Genomic DNA, 16,182 nt, shown 5'->3' on the forward strand with positions numbered 1-16,182 from the left:
ACCCTCAAATACTCTCATGGAAGGTATAATTATTGCTAGCAACCAACAGCTGTGGTTAGTACACACTGAAGTTAAAGAAAGTCAAAATCCTTACCTCAAAATGCCTTCAAACTATGGGCCAGATAGTGATGTCCTAACTTACTTTTTGATTAGCATGTTACTCCTTAAGTCGTTTCATTGTGTGAAATCCTCGTTCCCTTGAAGTCAATGCCATAATTACTATCTACATCCATGGGGCCATAATTTCATCCATTGTTCTTAATGGGGCCATTTTGGATCAGTTACTGTCAGTGTCAAAATTTGATCCTAATATTGGATTCGATATGAAAAAGAGGTGATAAGCAGCAACAAGGAGGGACTGTTGACAAGGAAAGATGAAAGTTCCTCAATTTAGGACAAAGCACATTGTATTGGTTCATTTAAGATGTTTGTAATATGTCTAGAGGATACCTATGTATGTGAATTTGCTGGATTCTGTTGATTGTGTCAAACTAGGATCTCTTGGGTGACAAAGGCTTTAAAACAGATTGTACAGTCTAATAGCTTGAACATAACAGTTTTCTCATGAAATCTAATGACAAATACTGTCAAGGTTTCTTTCCCCACTCTGAACTTTAGGATACAGATGTGGGGACCTGCATGGACACTCCTAAGTCTAATTACTAGCTTAGCTCTGGTATACTGCCACTACCCAGAATTCCAGTGTCTGGAGCACTCTCTGTTCCCCCAAAACTTCGTCCTCTCCCTGGGTTGCCTTGAGGGACTTCACCAATTCCCTGGTGAATACAGATCTAAACCCCTTGGATCTTAAAACAAGGATAAATTTACCATCCCCCTCCTTTCCCCCCACTAATCCCTGGTGAGTCCAGATCCAATCCCCTTGGATCTTAACACAAGGAAAAATCAATCAGGTCCTTAAAAAGAAAGCTTTTAATTAAAGAAAGAAAAGGTAAAAATTATCTCTGTAACATCAGGATGGAAAATGCTTTACAGGGTAATCAGATTCCTGTAGACCAGAGAGACACGCGCCCCCCCCCCCAGCCTTAGGTTCAAAGTTACAGCAAACAGAGGTAAAATCTTTCCAGTAAAAAGAAACATTTACAAGTTGAGGAAACAAAAATAAGACTAACATGCCTTGCCTGGCTAATTACTTACAAGTCTGAAACATGAGAGACTGATTCAGAAAGATTTGGAGAGCCTGGATGGATGTCTGATCCCTCTTAGTCCCAAGTGCGAACAACAACAACACAAAGAGCACAACAAAAAGACTTCCCTCCACCAAGATTTGAAAATATCTTGTCCCCCTATTGGTCCTCTGGTCACATGTCAGCCAGGTTTACTGAGCTTTTTAACCCTTTACAGGTAAAAGAGACATTAACCCTTAACTGTTTATAACAAATACATTTAAGAAAAATATTCAAGCATATAATGTGTTGCTTTAAGAAGTCATCACTCAGATGCTGTTTGACTATGAAAGTATTTTTTATGAGTGTTTTAATCTTTTTTTAGGCAATGATGGAAGAGATTGCAGGATTTGAAGACCATTTGAACAGCCTTAAAAATAAAGGTGACTATTTGATCAGTCAAGGTGCAGAACATCTTCAAGCAAAATTTAAGCAAAACACACAAACCCATCTACAGGGGACAAGGGACAGTTATTCAGCCATATGTAGTACAGCTCAGAGAGTAAGTTTTTTTCAACAGTGTATATGGGATATAACTATAAACATGCTGGTTATGTACAATATTGTAATTCTGTGCAGGATGGGAATAATGTATTAGAATTTCTGTAATAATTTGATGTTTCATGAAATTGTGTAAAAGCTGACTCTACAGGTTACTAACTGTGCCACCATTCCTTATGCTAGAGATAGACTGATTAAAGTGGCCATTTTTTGCCATAACTTCTACTCCACGTAACCCCAGATTGACTTAAAATCCTTATTTACAGGGGTATACAAATTTATTATTAATATAAAATCAGGGAAACATGGTCTCCGTCCAGGAAAGGACTGAGTTTTTAAATCAAATTTTAGAAAGAGTTTGACTATATTTATTATTAAAGCATAAAGGTTAAGTGTGGCTAAATAAATAAAGTCCACATGTGTAGCTCCATGCTGTATATAATCAAAGGTGTTAAAAATCAGCTGAGGTCAAAGTTCTATTGAAGCTTATTTGTTTTGAGCAAGCTTAGGTTTAGATTGATTCATATTGGCCCAGATTCTGCAAACACTTGCCCACTCGCTTCACTTAACGCAGTATGAGTTATTCCACTGAAGTAAATGGAATTGTTCAGTGTGTAAAGTGAAACGTTGGTATTTCTTCACAGGATTGGGGCAGTAGTGAAGTCTGTTTCAACTCTTTAGAGTGAAATTCACCTCTCTGAAGAAAACGTTGTGTGGGGTCCCCTTCATTGGGGTGAACTTCATACTTAGTGCCAGCATTTTGTGAACATCCATTACTAGCAACTGATGATGTGCTAAGAAATTCTGTCTTCCCTGACACAATAGAAGAGTCTTAGCTGGGCCTTCCTGTTGATCCAGTTAGCAGAAAGGGCCATTTTCTTTAAAAAGGGGTGTGTGTATGCAGAAAAGACCTAAAATGAAAAGTAATGAATAAAGATACAAAAACAACCTAATAATCACTTCATTCAATCTCTGTTTTTTTCTTCCTAAAATCTCTGGGCTACACAGTGTCTGTTTCCTCCTCAAGTGTCCAAGGCCTGGTGAGAGCATCAGGAGCTTTCCTCCCTCTTACACCCCTGACTGCATGGGGTGAGACACCACTGGAGGGTTTGCTCTCACAGTGTTAGGGCTGCCAGCCCTCACAGGCGGTAGAACCATGGTCCTGCCTCTCTGTTCGTGCCAGCAGATCTGACCAATCATAAAAGGTTTTGTGCAATACACTCCATACATAGATTTAACTAACTATGGCCTGGTGGGTTGCTCCAGAAAGCATTATGCCCCCCTCACCCCCAGACCTCTTCACTGTCCCCGCACACATAGATGGAGTTGTATTTACAAGGCATAACCTAGCCTTTATTTGAAACTGTCTCTGTTAAAAGTCCAGAGCTTAATTTTTCAACACATAGTTAAGCATCACTGAACAAATTTACACTAGCCAAATGCTTACGCATTAAGAAAAATGAATATTAACATGTCAAATAAGCAACAGTCATCACCATCTAGAGTTATTAACCTAAACTCCCTGAAAAGTGTGAAATTGCCTCATAATATTAAGATATATTACATTGAAAAAAATATAAATATTTCTAGAATGTGATGTAGCTGAAGTACAGAAACGGGATATTATGGATATTGTACTAGACTGATTTAGTGTTGTTGGTTGTTTTTTTTTTTTTAAAGCATCTGAAGTTTGAACAAGATTAGTGAATTTAACAAGGGAACTTCTAGTGCTTGCCAGCAAGTTCCATCATGGGCCAGTTAGTGCACCATGGTTCAGACTAAGGTACCATGTAGACAAGCCCTTAGCCTCTTTTGCAAATTTTACCTAATGTCTGAAAAATACATCTTGGTTGGAGTTTATTGAGAGACCCATATTTTATATTATCTTCCATTTTTTAATCAGTGTCAGAAGTGTCAATTACCTTACTGTTCTTTTTATTCTAGGTGTACCAGAGTTTGGAACATGAACTCCAGAAGCATGTTAACCATCAGGATACTCTACAACAGTGTCAGGCTTGGCTCTCTACAGTTCAGCTAGAGTTAAAACCAAGCATGTGGCCACCTTTCAGTCTGGCAGATGCAGTTAAGCAGGTAAAAGTTGTGCACATGAATGTAAACCCAGTTTGCTCAAAATGTCGCTCACTTATCCTTTTTGGTGTGAATCCAAATAAGTGCTTAATATAGCAGAAAACTGCCTCTCTGGCTCTTCACTCATGGAAACTTCAGAGCCTCACTGGCTACTCACAGTTCCAAGTGTTCATGCGCTAGGGGCAGCATAATGCAGTTTTAGGCACCATGCACCTACTCCATCCCAGGACTGAGACTCTTGCTAGCCCAGCATCATAAATGAAAATAAGATATTTAATATAAAGTTGAGCAACTCAATAAACATGCTCAGAGATTTCATCGAAGAGCTTAACACTGAGGTTCCCTTTCTGCCCAGCCATCCATCTGTCTATTTATGTTCTTGTACCAGCCTCATTACAATGGTGTCATTGGCACACAGTGGTGTAATGGGAAACATTTAAAAAGGTGTCATCCTGAGGTTATTGGGTTGCCCCTGGCTGATAGCTTTCTTTTGGAGTTCTGCCAGGGAAAGGAAGCAAGGAGATATGTAGGCTCCCCAGAACCTCGCACAGAAGTATGGGACTTGAAAAAATGCATCCCATCCACACTCTCCAATGGAAACCAAACAGTAGAGGGTGGCAGACACTCTCCTTTTCACGGCACGTCAGCACTTGGAAACTGGTAGAGAAGATCCGTCCCCAAATGCTTCCAGGATTTTTTTATTTTATTTTGAAGTGCACAAAGCTAAGTTCAAAGCTGATCAATTCCTCTACCCACAGCTACACAGGGGAGTTCTCCCAGATCCTAGACAAACAAAATTAATGCTGGCTGTTGGATAGGAATACTCACTGTCCCAACCATCAGGACTAGGAGACCTTGGTAGCAGTGGTGATAATGATGATATAAATGACAAGACAGGTAGATAGTGGAGTGTGGAAACTGGGGAGCTCACGTATGAATTTCCGCATCTCCAGACAGCTACATGCTTTGTAACCATCACACTGGCATTGTGACGGGGTGGCCTCCATAGTCATCCAGCTATTCTCTGTGATGGGGCCAGGTATGGGAGATGACTTTTCTATAAGATACAGTTTCCTTATCAGCCACACGTGACTTTAGTAAGTAAGTTTTAGTTCTGTGCTCTGTCAACCTGAAATGAAGTATCTCTGGTCTTCTACAGCTTATATATCCCATAGGGCCCAATCCCTCTTACAATGTCCTTATCTGAGATCTGATTTCAGATGCACCCATGCAGAATCACTATGTAATACAAAATTGCCTTAAGGAATTTTCCATGTCCCTTTTTGTGGATTTTGACCTCTTCTGGTTGTTTTTTTTTTTTCCACATACAAAGGAAGTATGAAGTAAGGTGTTGTCATAAGACTCTGGTATCATAGAAAGTAATTTGAAATTGTTGTTGTTTCATTATTACTCGGTTATTTTTAATACTTAACTATTTTGCATAAATTTTGTGCCCTGTATTAAAATCGAACTGACTTGAAGCTGCGCATTCAGAAATTTAGGGTCATATCACCTACATCTGTTAGAGGAGAGGACTCATGCCACAGATTGTGGCTGGGCAGGATAGAGAAGGAAGAAATACCACCCCTGTAGCGTTGTTTTTCCCTTCGCTTGAGCCTCTTTGAAAGAGTTCTTCAGGGACGAGTTTTCACTCTCTGGTGGGGCCAGTTATGGGAGACAGCTTTTTCTATATGATACAGTTTCCTTACCAGCCACACATGACTTAGTAGGTAAGTTAGTGCTGTGCTTGTCAACATTAATATAACCCTTTCCTGTGTGACGGGAAACCTCCTTCAAGGGGCATCCTATGGACAGTAGCTGGAGGGAAAGCCTGTAGCCCTGTCAGAGTTGTGCTGCCATGGAGGCAAAGGAGGACTGGGAGGGCTCTGAGGGGAATATGGAGAAATCAGCCCTCTGCACAGATTACCTTGAATCCCTCCAGAAGCTATTCAGATCTTGGAGAATTCATAGGTCTAGACAGCCACCTCTCTCAGCTCAACAGTGGGGCAAATCCTGTTTCCTTTTCTACTGAGGAAATGATCTAGATGAAACTCTGCATGTTTAAACATGCAGAGCATGCAGTTCTTTGTAAGGGAATAATCTGTATAGGGGGATGCATGTCCCTCAGTGCTTTGATCTAAAAAATAAACGAGAGATAGTCATCATTCTTTAGCATTGTGAGCAATATATTTCCCATAGGTTTATTTGTAAATAGTCCAGGTAATTTGTGGTTATGACAAAATAGCCTTCTCTGAAGTGCTGGTCTCTTACATTTACTATCCATCTAAAAATCATGAGAAATGAAAGTTTTAATGCAATGTGATGAGTTCCGGAATATATGTGAAGATTGTCTTCCTTCAGGTTAAACATTTCCGAGCTCTGCAGGAACAGGCAAGCACATACTTGGATCTCTTGTGCTCTATGTGCGATTTGTCAGACACCAAAGTGAAGAATACAGCAACAGACATTCAGCAGACAAAGCAAACGGTAGGAGATAAACCTCAGCAGCCAACCTCTAATCCTCCTTAGAGTTTTAATTGTCTTGATCTATCCGCTTATACAAGGTTCATATTAGGTAAAGAAACATCTTCTGTACTTGCATCTTAACTTTCTCACTGAGGAAATTTTACTTCCTTTAAAGTTATACTTTCATGCTGCCATCCTGCTATTCAACACAAGCATCTTAGAGTAAGGTTACTGGAGTGGGGATATTCAGGAAGAGTGCTTCAGGGCAGCAGTATATAGTGTATATTATGGCTGTGTGAGAAAGAAGAACTGGGCCAGTGTATTACTGTTTTTTCAGTTGCACAAACATGACTTTGTCTATTTTCTGATTCATAAGTTTACATTTTCTTAAACACTAAGCAACACTAGGCTGATTTTCCTGTTTATCACTAAAAGTGGTATACCATAAAATCTTCTACAATGGTACTTTTAATTTTTAAATAAAATATACTTTTACATGTGCGTGTGTAGAAATATACTATTATTATCAGAGATTTAACTTAAAAATATATACACCTAAGCTATCCACGAAGAAACATTAGTTACATTCTTCCATAAAAACATCTCACTGCAGAATATGCTTTACCAGGAGAAACCACATTCTGATAACATTTAAAATTCACTCCATTGAGTGTAACAGTCTAATCCATACAGTAATCATATTCCATATTAGAGAAGCAAGTTAAAATCCATATCCAAGCAACCCATAAACTAAAGTCTACAGATATATACAGAATAGATAAAAGGTTCTTCAAGTCTTAGCAATAGGAATGGCTTGTTAAATAACAAGCAGGAGAAAAAAACATAAGTAGGATAGCACCAAGACATTTTAAGCCTTTTGAGAACCTAAGTCTTAAAGGCATCTCACTGTTTCATTTGAAGCAAGTGACACTGTTAATATGGGTTTAACGTGACTGATGGACTCAGATTTGGTAAGCATTCTCCTTGCTGAATTCTTGGAATTCTCCTAAAAGACACATAAGCAAAAGAACTGTGTTAGGCAAATTAAAATGAAACACATAAATTGAATTAAGTATTCACTAAGTCAATGATTCATGAAGTGCAAGCAAGAGAGTAAAGAGACTTTAATTGTATAGTTGATTTGAGCTTTTAAAGGAATCGTTGGGTCCTGAATTCTCTCTAAATAATTGTTAGTTTCTTTTTCTTTTTTAAGCCTCTTTCACCATTGAATCAAAATGAATTTCTTTGTTAGCTTTCCTAGTAACTTCTTGTGGCTTTCCTCTGACACTGTCTTGTTTTGTGACTTTCCAAGGTTAAGGCTTTTTTGGACAGGAATGCCTTCTGCAAGCTCCACTTAGTCCCCTCAACAATCTACTCCTCAAATCTGTCCTTTGCACAGTTCTACTGTACTTGTCACACAGCACATGAATAATTACATTAAAACATCTCCATCACTATTAATTTTTTTTTTTAAGATCGAGAAGCAGATAATGCACTCACAGTACCTGGCTCAGAGTTGGGAAGAGATCAAACAAATGAAGGCTGAGCTTTGGATATATTTCCAGGATGCAGACCACCAACTACAGAATATGAAGAGGAGATGGGCAGAACTGGAACTAAACGTTGCCCAGAACATGGTTTTGCAGGCTAAGGTAAGGAGTCGTGTTCTAAAAGCGAAGAAAGGAGGAAATGTATCCAACAGTTCATTTGATTATAGAACTTGCTGTATGCCCTGCATGGGTGCATTAATTCTGTAACAACTATGCAAGGAAGGATTAGAGGGGACTGTGTTTATTATTTTGGTGCTACGGAGAGCTAAAGCAAAAAGAGAAGTACTTTAATACTTCCCTATGGTTTTAGAGCAGTCAGTCAAATCTTTACTGTGCTAGGTTTCCTTTGTTTTCAGGAGGCTAATTGCCTATTGCATTTGGTCTGAAGTTAAAATCTGTGACATACTATGACAACTAACTAAATAACATAACTATTTCTAAAGCAGTCTTAACTATTGTCTGATATAATTTGACTAGGGCTGTCGATTAATTGCAGTTAACTCACATGATTAAAAAAAATTAATTGCAATAAAAATTAATGGCTATTAATCACAGTTTTAATCGCACTGTTAAACAATAGAATACCAATTGAAATGTATTAAATATCTTGGATGTTTTTTCTACATTTTCAAACATTTTATTTCGATTTACAACACAAAATACAAAGTTTACAGTGCTCACTTTATATTATTTTTATTACAATTATTTACACGGTAAAAATGATAAACAAAAGAAATAGTAGTTTTCAATTCAGCTCATAAATACTGTAGTGCAATCTCTATTGTGAAAGTGCAACTTACAAATGCAGAATTTTTTGTTGCATAAATGCTCTCAAAAACAAAACAATGTAAAACTTCAGCACCTACAAGTGCACTCAGTCCTGCTTCTTGTTCAGCCAATCGCTCAGATAAACATGTTTGTTTACATTTACGGGAGATAATGCTGCCTGCTTCTTGTTTATAATGTTGCCAGAAAGTGAGAGCAAGTGTTTTCATGGCACTGGTGTAGCTGCCATTGCAAGGTATTTACGTGCCAGATGCGCAAAACATTCCTATGCGCCTTCATGCTTTCGCCACCATTCTAGAGGACATGCTTCCATGCCAATGATGCTCGTTAAAAAAATAATGCATCAGTTACATTTGTGACTGAACTCCTTGGGAAAAAATTAACTGTCTCCTGCTCTCTTTTATCTTCATTCTGCCATATATTTCATGTTATAGTAGTCTCAGATGATGACCCGGGACATATTGTTCGATTTAAGAACATTTTCACTGCAGATATGACAAAACGCAAAGAGGATACCAATGTGAGATTTCTAAAGATAGCTACCGCACTTGACCCATGGTTTAAGAATCTGAAGTACCTTCTAAAATCTGAGAGGGATGAGGTATGGAGCATGCTTTAAGAAGTCTTAAAAGCACAACATTCTGATGTGGAAACTGCAGAACCTAAGCCACCGAAAAAGAAAATCAACCTTCTGCTGGTGGCATCTAACTCAGATGATGAAAATGAACATGTGTTGGTCCACTCTGCTTTGGACCGTTATCGAGCAGAACCTGTCATCAGCATGGATGTGCATCTCCTGGAATGGTGGTTGAAGCAATGAGGAACATATGAATCTTTAGGGCATTTGCCATGTAAATATCTTGTGACACAGGCTACAACAGTGCCATGCAAATGCCTGTTCTCACTTTCACGTAACGTAAACAAGAAGCAGGCAGCATTATCTCTTACAAATGTAAACAAACTTGTTTGTCTGAGCGCTTGCCTAAACAAGAAGTAGGGCTGAGTGGACTTGTAGGCTCTAAAGTTTTACATTGTTTTGTTTTTGAATGCAGTTATGTAACAAAAACATTCTACATTTCTAAATTGCTCTTTCACGTTAGAGATTGCACTACAGTACTTGTATGAGGTGAATTGAAAATACAATTTCTATATCATTTATACAGTGCAAATATTAATAAACAAAGTGAGCGATGTACACTTCGTATTCTGTGTTGTAATTGAAATAGATTTATTTGAAAATGTAGAAAAAACATCCAAAAATATTTAATAAACTTAAATTGATATTCTATTGTTTAACAGTGCGATTAATTGCAATTAATTTTTTTAACCATGACTATTTTTTTTTTACTTAATCACATGAGTTAACTGCGATTTACAGGCAGCCCTAAAAGAAAATATATGAGATATATAGATATAGATATAGAGATATATAGTATTGGCAGAATTGACTCTAATAAAAGCTAGACTGTTCTGCCTTTGTGGGAGAGGTGGAGTTAGCTGTGTGCCCAGGAGAAGTCCAGAGAAGGGACTATAACTCCAGTCTCAATTCCTCCCCTTGTCCACCCTTGCTCCTATGAAGGATGTAATTTGCTACTAGCCTCTTCCCAGTTGTAGGTTTGTGAAGATTGCTCTTATACCCTTCCCCCAACCGGTACTTGGAGCGGCAAGCCAGGGTCAGGAAAGGATCTTATTCCCCCTTGTATACCTGCAGAACTGCATAAAGCTGTGCCACAGCCTAGCGCTAAGCACAATGTTTTCAGAGTTTTCATTCAAACCTCAGATTATATTTGTAATGGAACATCTCAATTTCATTTTTGTTTTGTGTCTCTAACAGGAATTCAGTCAGAAGCTGCATTCTAAAGAGGCAGCTCTTACCGCTGTGACTGAAAAGGTGAATAAATTAACACAAGGACAGGAGTCTCCTGAGCATAAGGAAATAGGTCACTTCAGCAACCAGTGGCTGGACCTCTGCCTTCAGGCAAACAATTTGCTTATACAACGGGAGGAGGATCTTCAGAGGACGAGGGATTACCATGATCGCATGAATGTAGTAGAAATCTTCTTGCAAAAGTTTACAAAGGAATGGGACAACCTGGCCAGGTAGAGAGGCCTGACTCACACAAAGCTGACACTTCCCACACTTGTTAAAAAATCTTACTAGGGTTGCCCACTTTCTGATTTCTGAAAACCGGACACTAAAGCAGAAGAGCAAGAATCTCTCCCCTCCCCACCTCTTCCCCCGAGGTCCCACCCCTGTCACTCACTCCTCCCCGCTCAATCCTGTCCCCCTCTCTGCCCTCCCACGAGCTGGGATCCCTCTGCTCTGAGGCTAGGATGGGAGCCTGCCTGCCCATGAGATGCAGGTAAGAGGCAGCCCCAGCAGAGCAGGGGCTGTCGTGGGTTGATGACCCAGCACATCCTCTGTTGCCCCACTCACCTTTCCCCCTGTGGTAACTGGAATTTTAGTGTCTGGTCAGTACATGTGACCGGACTCTGTACAGGTCCCCTTTCAACCAGACTTTTCAGTCAAAAACCAGACAACTGGCAACCCTGTTTCTTACAGTGTCTTAAGAGGCTACGTCCACTAAAATCCTTTTTCTACACCTTACTTAACAAAAACTCCTAATAGCAGAATTTGTTATTTTGAGGTGGAAGGAGGTTGAAGTACACAATGCTTGTATTTTTTAAATAGACGAGATCCTCAGCTCTTGTCCTCAAGGGATGTACACTAACTAACTCCAGCTAAGGATTTGGGCCTATACCTGTGCTACTTTAGAAGGCCTTTAATATTCACAGGGGTTGTCAGATCTTGCAAGGTTATAGTTTAACTATTCAAAATTTAATGCATGAATAATTCTGTAATCATAAATGAATACATGACTGAAATAATCAGGAATGCACTTCCAAAAGGCATGCTTTGATATTAGTAGCACATATCTAAACTATTCCATTGTATTTTATATAATGGTTAGTTTTAATGGTCAGATTATTGAAAGCTTAATTTCTCCTGCATCATTGAGATAATATTTTGGGCACTGCCAAAGACCGTATATTTTAAAATAGTAACAGTCCAATTCTGCTCCCATTGAAATCAATTAGTAAAACTCCCTTTGAGTTGAATGGATTGGATCCTAATCAAAGGTATATTTTGTTGTTGTTGTAATATTTTCTCTAGTGCAATATTTGATTTGTTATTTACATATACAGTGTTACATGTGTGAACTGCCAGTACTTACATTGCTAATTTGAATATTTTACCAAATGACAGTCACCTTGTGGAGGAGGGGGAGGCATAGTAGAAATATTAAACTTGTAGTTAATGATTGAAGTGGCTATCTTCAAAAGAGCTAAGGGATTTAGGCACCCAGATCCCAATAAACATCAATATGATGTGGGCACCTAACTGTCTTTGGCGCCTTTGAAAACCATACCCTGAGATATCATCTGGCATTTCATTTTTTGTACCATGCATTTTGTCAACAGATCAGATGCTGAAAGTACGACTGTACACCTTGAGGCTCTGAAAAACTTAGCACTGGCTCTGCAGGAGAGGAGATTTGCCCTTGAAGACCTGAAAGACCAGAAACAGAAAATGATGGAACATCTGAATCTAGATGACAAAGAATTAGTGAAAGAGCAGACTGGTCATTTTGAACAACGCTGGTCTCAGCTGGAGGACCTAGTCAAGAAAAAAATCCAGGTTTCTGTCACAACCTTAGAGGAACTGAGTTTGGTGCATTCTAAGTTTCAGGAACTGATGGAGTGGGCAGAAGAGCAGCAGCCTAGCATCACTGAGCCTCTTAAACAAAGCCCTCCTCCAGACCTGGCTCAGAGCCTTCTCATGGATCATCTCACCATTTGCAGTGAACTGGAAGCCAAACAGATTGTTCTCAAAGCACTCATAAAGGATGCTGACAGGGTGATGACCAACCTTGGCCTTAATGAAAGGCAGATCCTCCAGAAGTCCCTTTCAGATGCACAGAATCACATGGATTGTCTTAGTGATCTGGTTGGCCAGAGGAGAAAATACCTGAATAAGTCATTATCTGAAAAGACTCAGTTCTTCATGGCAGCTTTTCAAGCTACAAACCAAATTCAGCAATATGAGAAAAAGATAATGTTCCATGAACATATCTGTCTGTTGCCAGAAGATGTGAGCAAACAGATCAGGACTTGTAAGAGTGCCCAAGCTAGCCTGAAGGCTTATCAGAGTGAAGTAACTGGGCTGTGGGCTCAGGGAAGGGATTTAATGAAAGAAACAATGGAACAAGAAAAGAATGAGGTGTTGAACAAACTCCAGGAATTACAGAATGTGTATGACACTGTTTTACAAAAGTGTAGCCAGCGACTGGTAGAACTGGAGAAAAATATAGTTTCAAGGAAATATTTCAAGAAAGATTTGGATAAAGCTTCTCATTGGATAAAACAAGCTGATATTGTCACATTTCCAGAAATAAATTTAATGAATAGTAACTCTGAATTATACTCACAGCTGGCAAAGTATCAGCAGATTCTTGAGCTGTCTCCTGAATATGAAAATCTTTTACTTACACTGGAAAAGGATGGTCAAGAGATCTTGCCATCGCTTAATGAAGTGGATCATTCCTACCTGGAAGAAAAACTGAATGCCCTGCCACAGCAATTTAATATTGTCATTGCCTTAGCCAAAGATAAGTTCTATAAGGTTCAGGAAGCAATTCATGCTCGCAAAGAATATGCTTCATTGATTGAGTTGACAACTAAGGCTCTAACTGAACTGGAAGATCAGTTTTTAAGCATGAACAAAGCTCCTGCGGTTCTTTTATCCAAAGAGAGTGTGTCACTCCAGCAGGATTACAAAGCTCTCTTAGGTGAAGTGGTGAACCTTGGTGCAGCAGTGGATGAATTGAACCAGAAGAAGGAGGCTTTTCGAAGCACTGGCCAACCATGGAAACCTGAAGAGATGTTAAAACTCACCACCCTGTATCAGAAGCTGAAAAGGCAAATAGAACAGAGAGTTAATCTTTTGGAGGACACTATAGAGGCCTACAAGGAACATGAGGAAATGTGCCTGCAGCTTGAGACACAATTAGAGGCAGTGAAGAGAGAGCAGATGAAAGTGAATGAAGAAATGCTCCCAGCAGAGGAGAAGCTGAAAGGCTACCATTCTCTGGCTGGCAGCCTGCAAGAGACAGGGATTCTTTTGAAGCGAGTTACTGAACATCTGGAAGCACTTTGTCCTCAGCTTGACCCATCCACCTATGAGATGGCAAATCATCAGGTACAGTCTTGGCAAGAGAAAATGAAGTTGTTGCATGCTGCCATTGGTGACACAGTGATGGAGTGTGAAAACAGGCTGGTGCAAAGCATAGACTTCCAGACTGAGATCTGCCGTTCACTTGACTGGCTGAGATGGGTGAAAGCAGAGCTTAATGGAACGTTAAGCTTGGACCCAAAACTGCAAAACATTCAGGAAGAGATCCGAAAGGTTCAGATTCATCAGGAAGAAGTGCAGTCAAGCCTGAGAATAATGAATGCACTGAACCATAAAGAAAAGGAGAAGTACGTGAAGGCTAAAGAACTGATACCTGCTGACTTGGAGAACAGCCTCGCTGAGCTATCGGAACTAGATGGTGAAGTTCAAGAAGCCATTCATATGAGGCAGGTTAGTGCATCGTTTAGTCTGTATTTTAATTTATTTGCTTCTTGCTGAAAACAATCATTATAAGGTTGCCTTGGCTTATTGTCTGTGATTATGATGAACAGATTGGCTTTGCTAATCATATTGTCTTTTCTGAGGTCTTAGGCACAGTTCATAGCCCAGTCCTATGAAGCGGTATAGGGACAGAAAAGACGTAAGACCCATCCCAGCTCACACACCTATTCCTTGTGGCCTCCTCAGAGCTTGAGTTTCGGTAGTGGGCAGAGAAAGAACGTTATCCACAGCTGCTGTTCCCTCAATGAGCAAGAGGATGGAAAGGGGTGGGGAGTGGGTGGAGCTGTCACACCTTATTTGTGATTTTTTTTGTTGCTGTTGTAGATAGTTGCCTCTGTAACTGTGTGCAGTATTTTCACTGTTGTTCCAGGCTGTTTTGACTAAACTCTATAGCCTATGCCAAAGGTACTATCAAGTGATACAAACAGCTGGTGACTGGCTTGAGGATGCCCAGCCATTGCTACATTTGGCAAGGAATGGTCTGGATGTGGAGAGCTCTGAGGAGAACCTGAGGAATCACACTGAATTTTTCAGCACAGAAAACCAATTCCTTGGTCATCTGAAGGAGCTACGAGCCCTAGTGTCTGAGATGGAACCATTTATCCAGGCCACAGCAAGAGAGGAGCTGTTACAGAATATAGCTGTTTTAGAAGAAAAGGGCAAGGAAACCAAGCAAGAATCTGAAACCCAGCAGGATCAACTGCAGAAGTACCTTTTTATTCACTTTTTAAATTTAACATGTTTTGTTGATGAGAGAAAGGGGGACACTTCAGAAACTTCGCTGGAGTTTGTTAAAGAGTGTATTCTATTGAATAGAGCAGTAGCTTGTGATTCAGAACTCCTAGATTCTATTTCTTCCTGTGCTGCTGACTTGCTGTCTGACTATTAGGAAGTTCTCTAAGTTTCAATTTACTTATTTTTAAATGAGTACAGTGGTAGCCATCAACATTATTTACAGGGCTTCATGATTTTGTGAGATTTATGATAGTAGGAAATGTTGAGTTTCTCTCATGAAAGGTATTAGACTCAGAGACTTTAAGACGAGAAAGGTCCATCATGATCATCCAGTCTGACCTCCTGCACATTGCAGGCCTCAGAATCTCGTTCACCCACTCTTGAAAAAGACTCATAACCTCTGGCTGAGTTACGGAAGTCCTCAAATCATGGTTTAAAGACTTCAAGTTACACAGAATTCACCATTTACACTAGTTTAAACCCGCAAGGGACCTCTGTCCCATGCTGCAGAAGAAGGCAAAGGAAAAAAAAAGGCAAAAAACCCAGGGTTTCTGTCAACCTGACATGGGGGAAAATTCCTTCCTGACCCGAAATTTGGTGATCAGTTAAACCCTGAGCATGTGGGCAAGACATGGATACCTGAGAAAGAATTATCAATAATAACTCAGAGCCCTCCCCATCTAGCGTCCCATGTCCAACCATTGAAGATATTTGCTAATAGCAAAGTATGTGAAATGTAGACCCTGGTGTTACAATGCTTGATTCTAAATGATTTTGTGTTATATTAAATCTTTCTTGCTGGTGTTTCATTTTCCAAGGCATACGTCTCAGTGGCAGGAGTACCAGACAGCAAGGCAGCAGGTTATTGAATTGATGAATGAGGCTGAGGAGAAATTATCTGAATTCTCTGTAGCCAAGGCTCCTTCTGGTCATGAAGCAGAACAGAAATTGTTAGCACATAAGGTAAGGTTACTGAAAACGCTATAAATCAGTTAAATCTTGTGCCATACGCAGGATACCAAGGACAGTCAGTGACTTGCATTGTTGTTTGTTTTCCACTAGATAGATATGTGAGGTGATGAGGTGTCAGGTTTATAATGTAGACTTTTATTTACAGGCTAAATGAAAAAAGAGTTGTCTTATAAGAATGACTTCTTCCTCTATATATTGTTTTCAA

At 39.6% G+C, this 16,182-nt stretch overlaps 1 protein-coding gene across 14 annotated transcripts in view; it reads left to right on the top strand.

Annotated features, from left to right (window-relative positions):
- SYNE1 (spectrin repeat containing nuclear envelope protein 1) overlaps positions 1 to 16,182 on the top strand; it is a 492,410-nt gene that overhangs the window by 283,935 nt on the left and 192,293 nt on the right. For all 14 annotated transcript variants that reach the window (XM_050949357.1, XM_050949360.1, XM_050949369.1 and 11 more), the window contains 8 exons: positions 1,510 to 1,686; positions 3,630 to 3,776; positions 6,135 to 6,260; positions 7,715 to 7,891; positions 10,410 to 10,675; positions 12,059 to 14,219; positions 14,641 to 14,978; positions 15,824 to 15,968. In XM_050949357.1, the coding sequence (XP_050805314.1) occupies positions 1,510 to 1,686; positions 3,630 to 3,776; positions 6,135 to 6,260; positions 7,715 to 7,891; positions 10,410 to 10,675; positions 12,059 to 14,219; positions 14,641 to 14,978; positions 15,824 to 15,968 (3,537 nt within the window). The remainder of the gene's footprint in view (positions 1 to 1,509; positions 1,687 to 3,629; positions 3,777 to 6,134; positions 6,261 to 7,714; positions 7,892 to 10,409; positions 10,676 to 12,058; positions 14,220 to 14,640; positions 14,979 to 15,823; positions 15,969 to 16,182) is intronic.

The sequence above is a fragment of the Gopherus flavomarginatus genome, chromosome 4 (assembly GCF_025201925.1).
Source record: "Gopherus flavomarginatus isolate rGopFla2 chromosome 4, rGopFla2.mat.asm, whole genome shotgun sequence".
In the NCBI taxonomy this organism is placed as follows: Eukaryota; Metazoa; Chordata; order Testudines; family Testudinidae; genus Gopherus; species Gopherus flavomarginatus.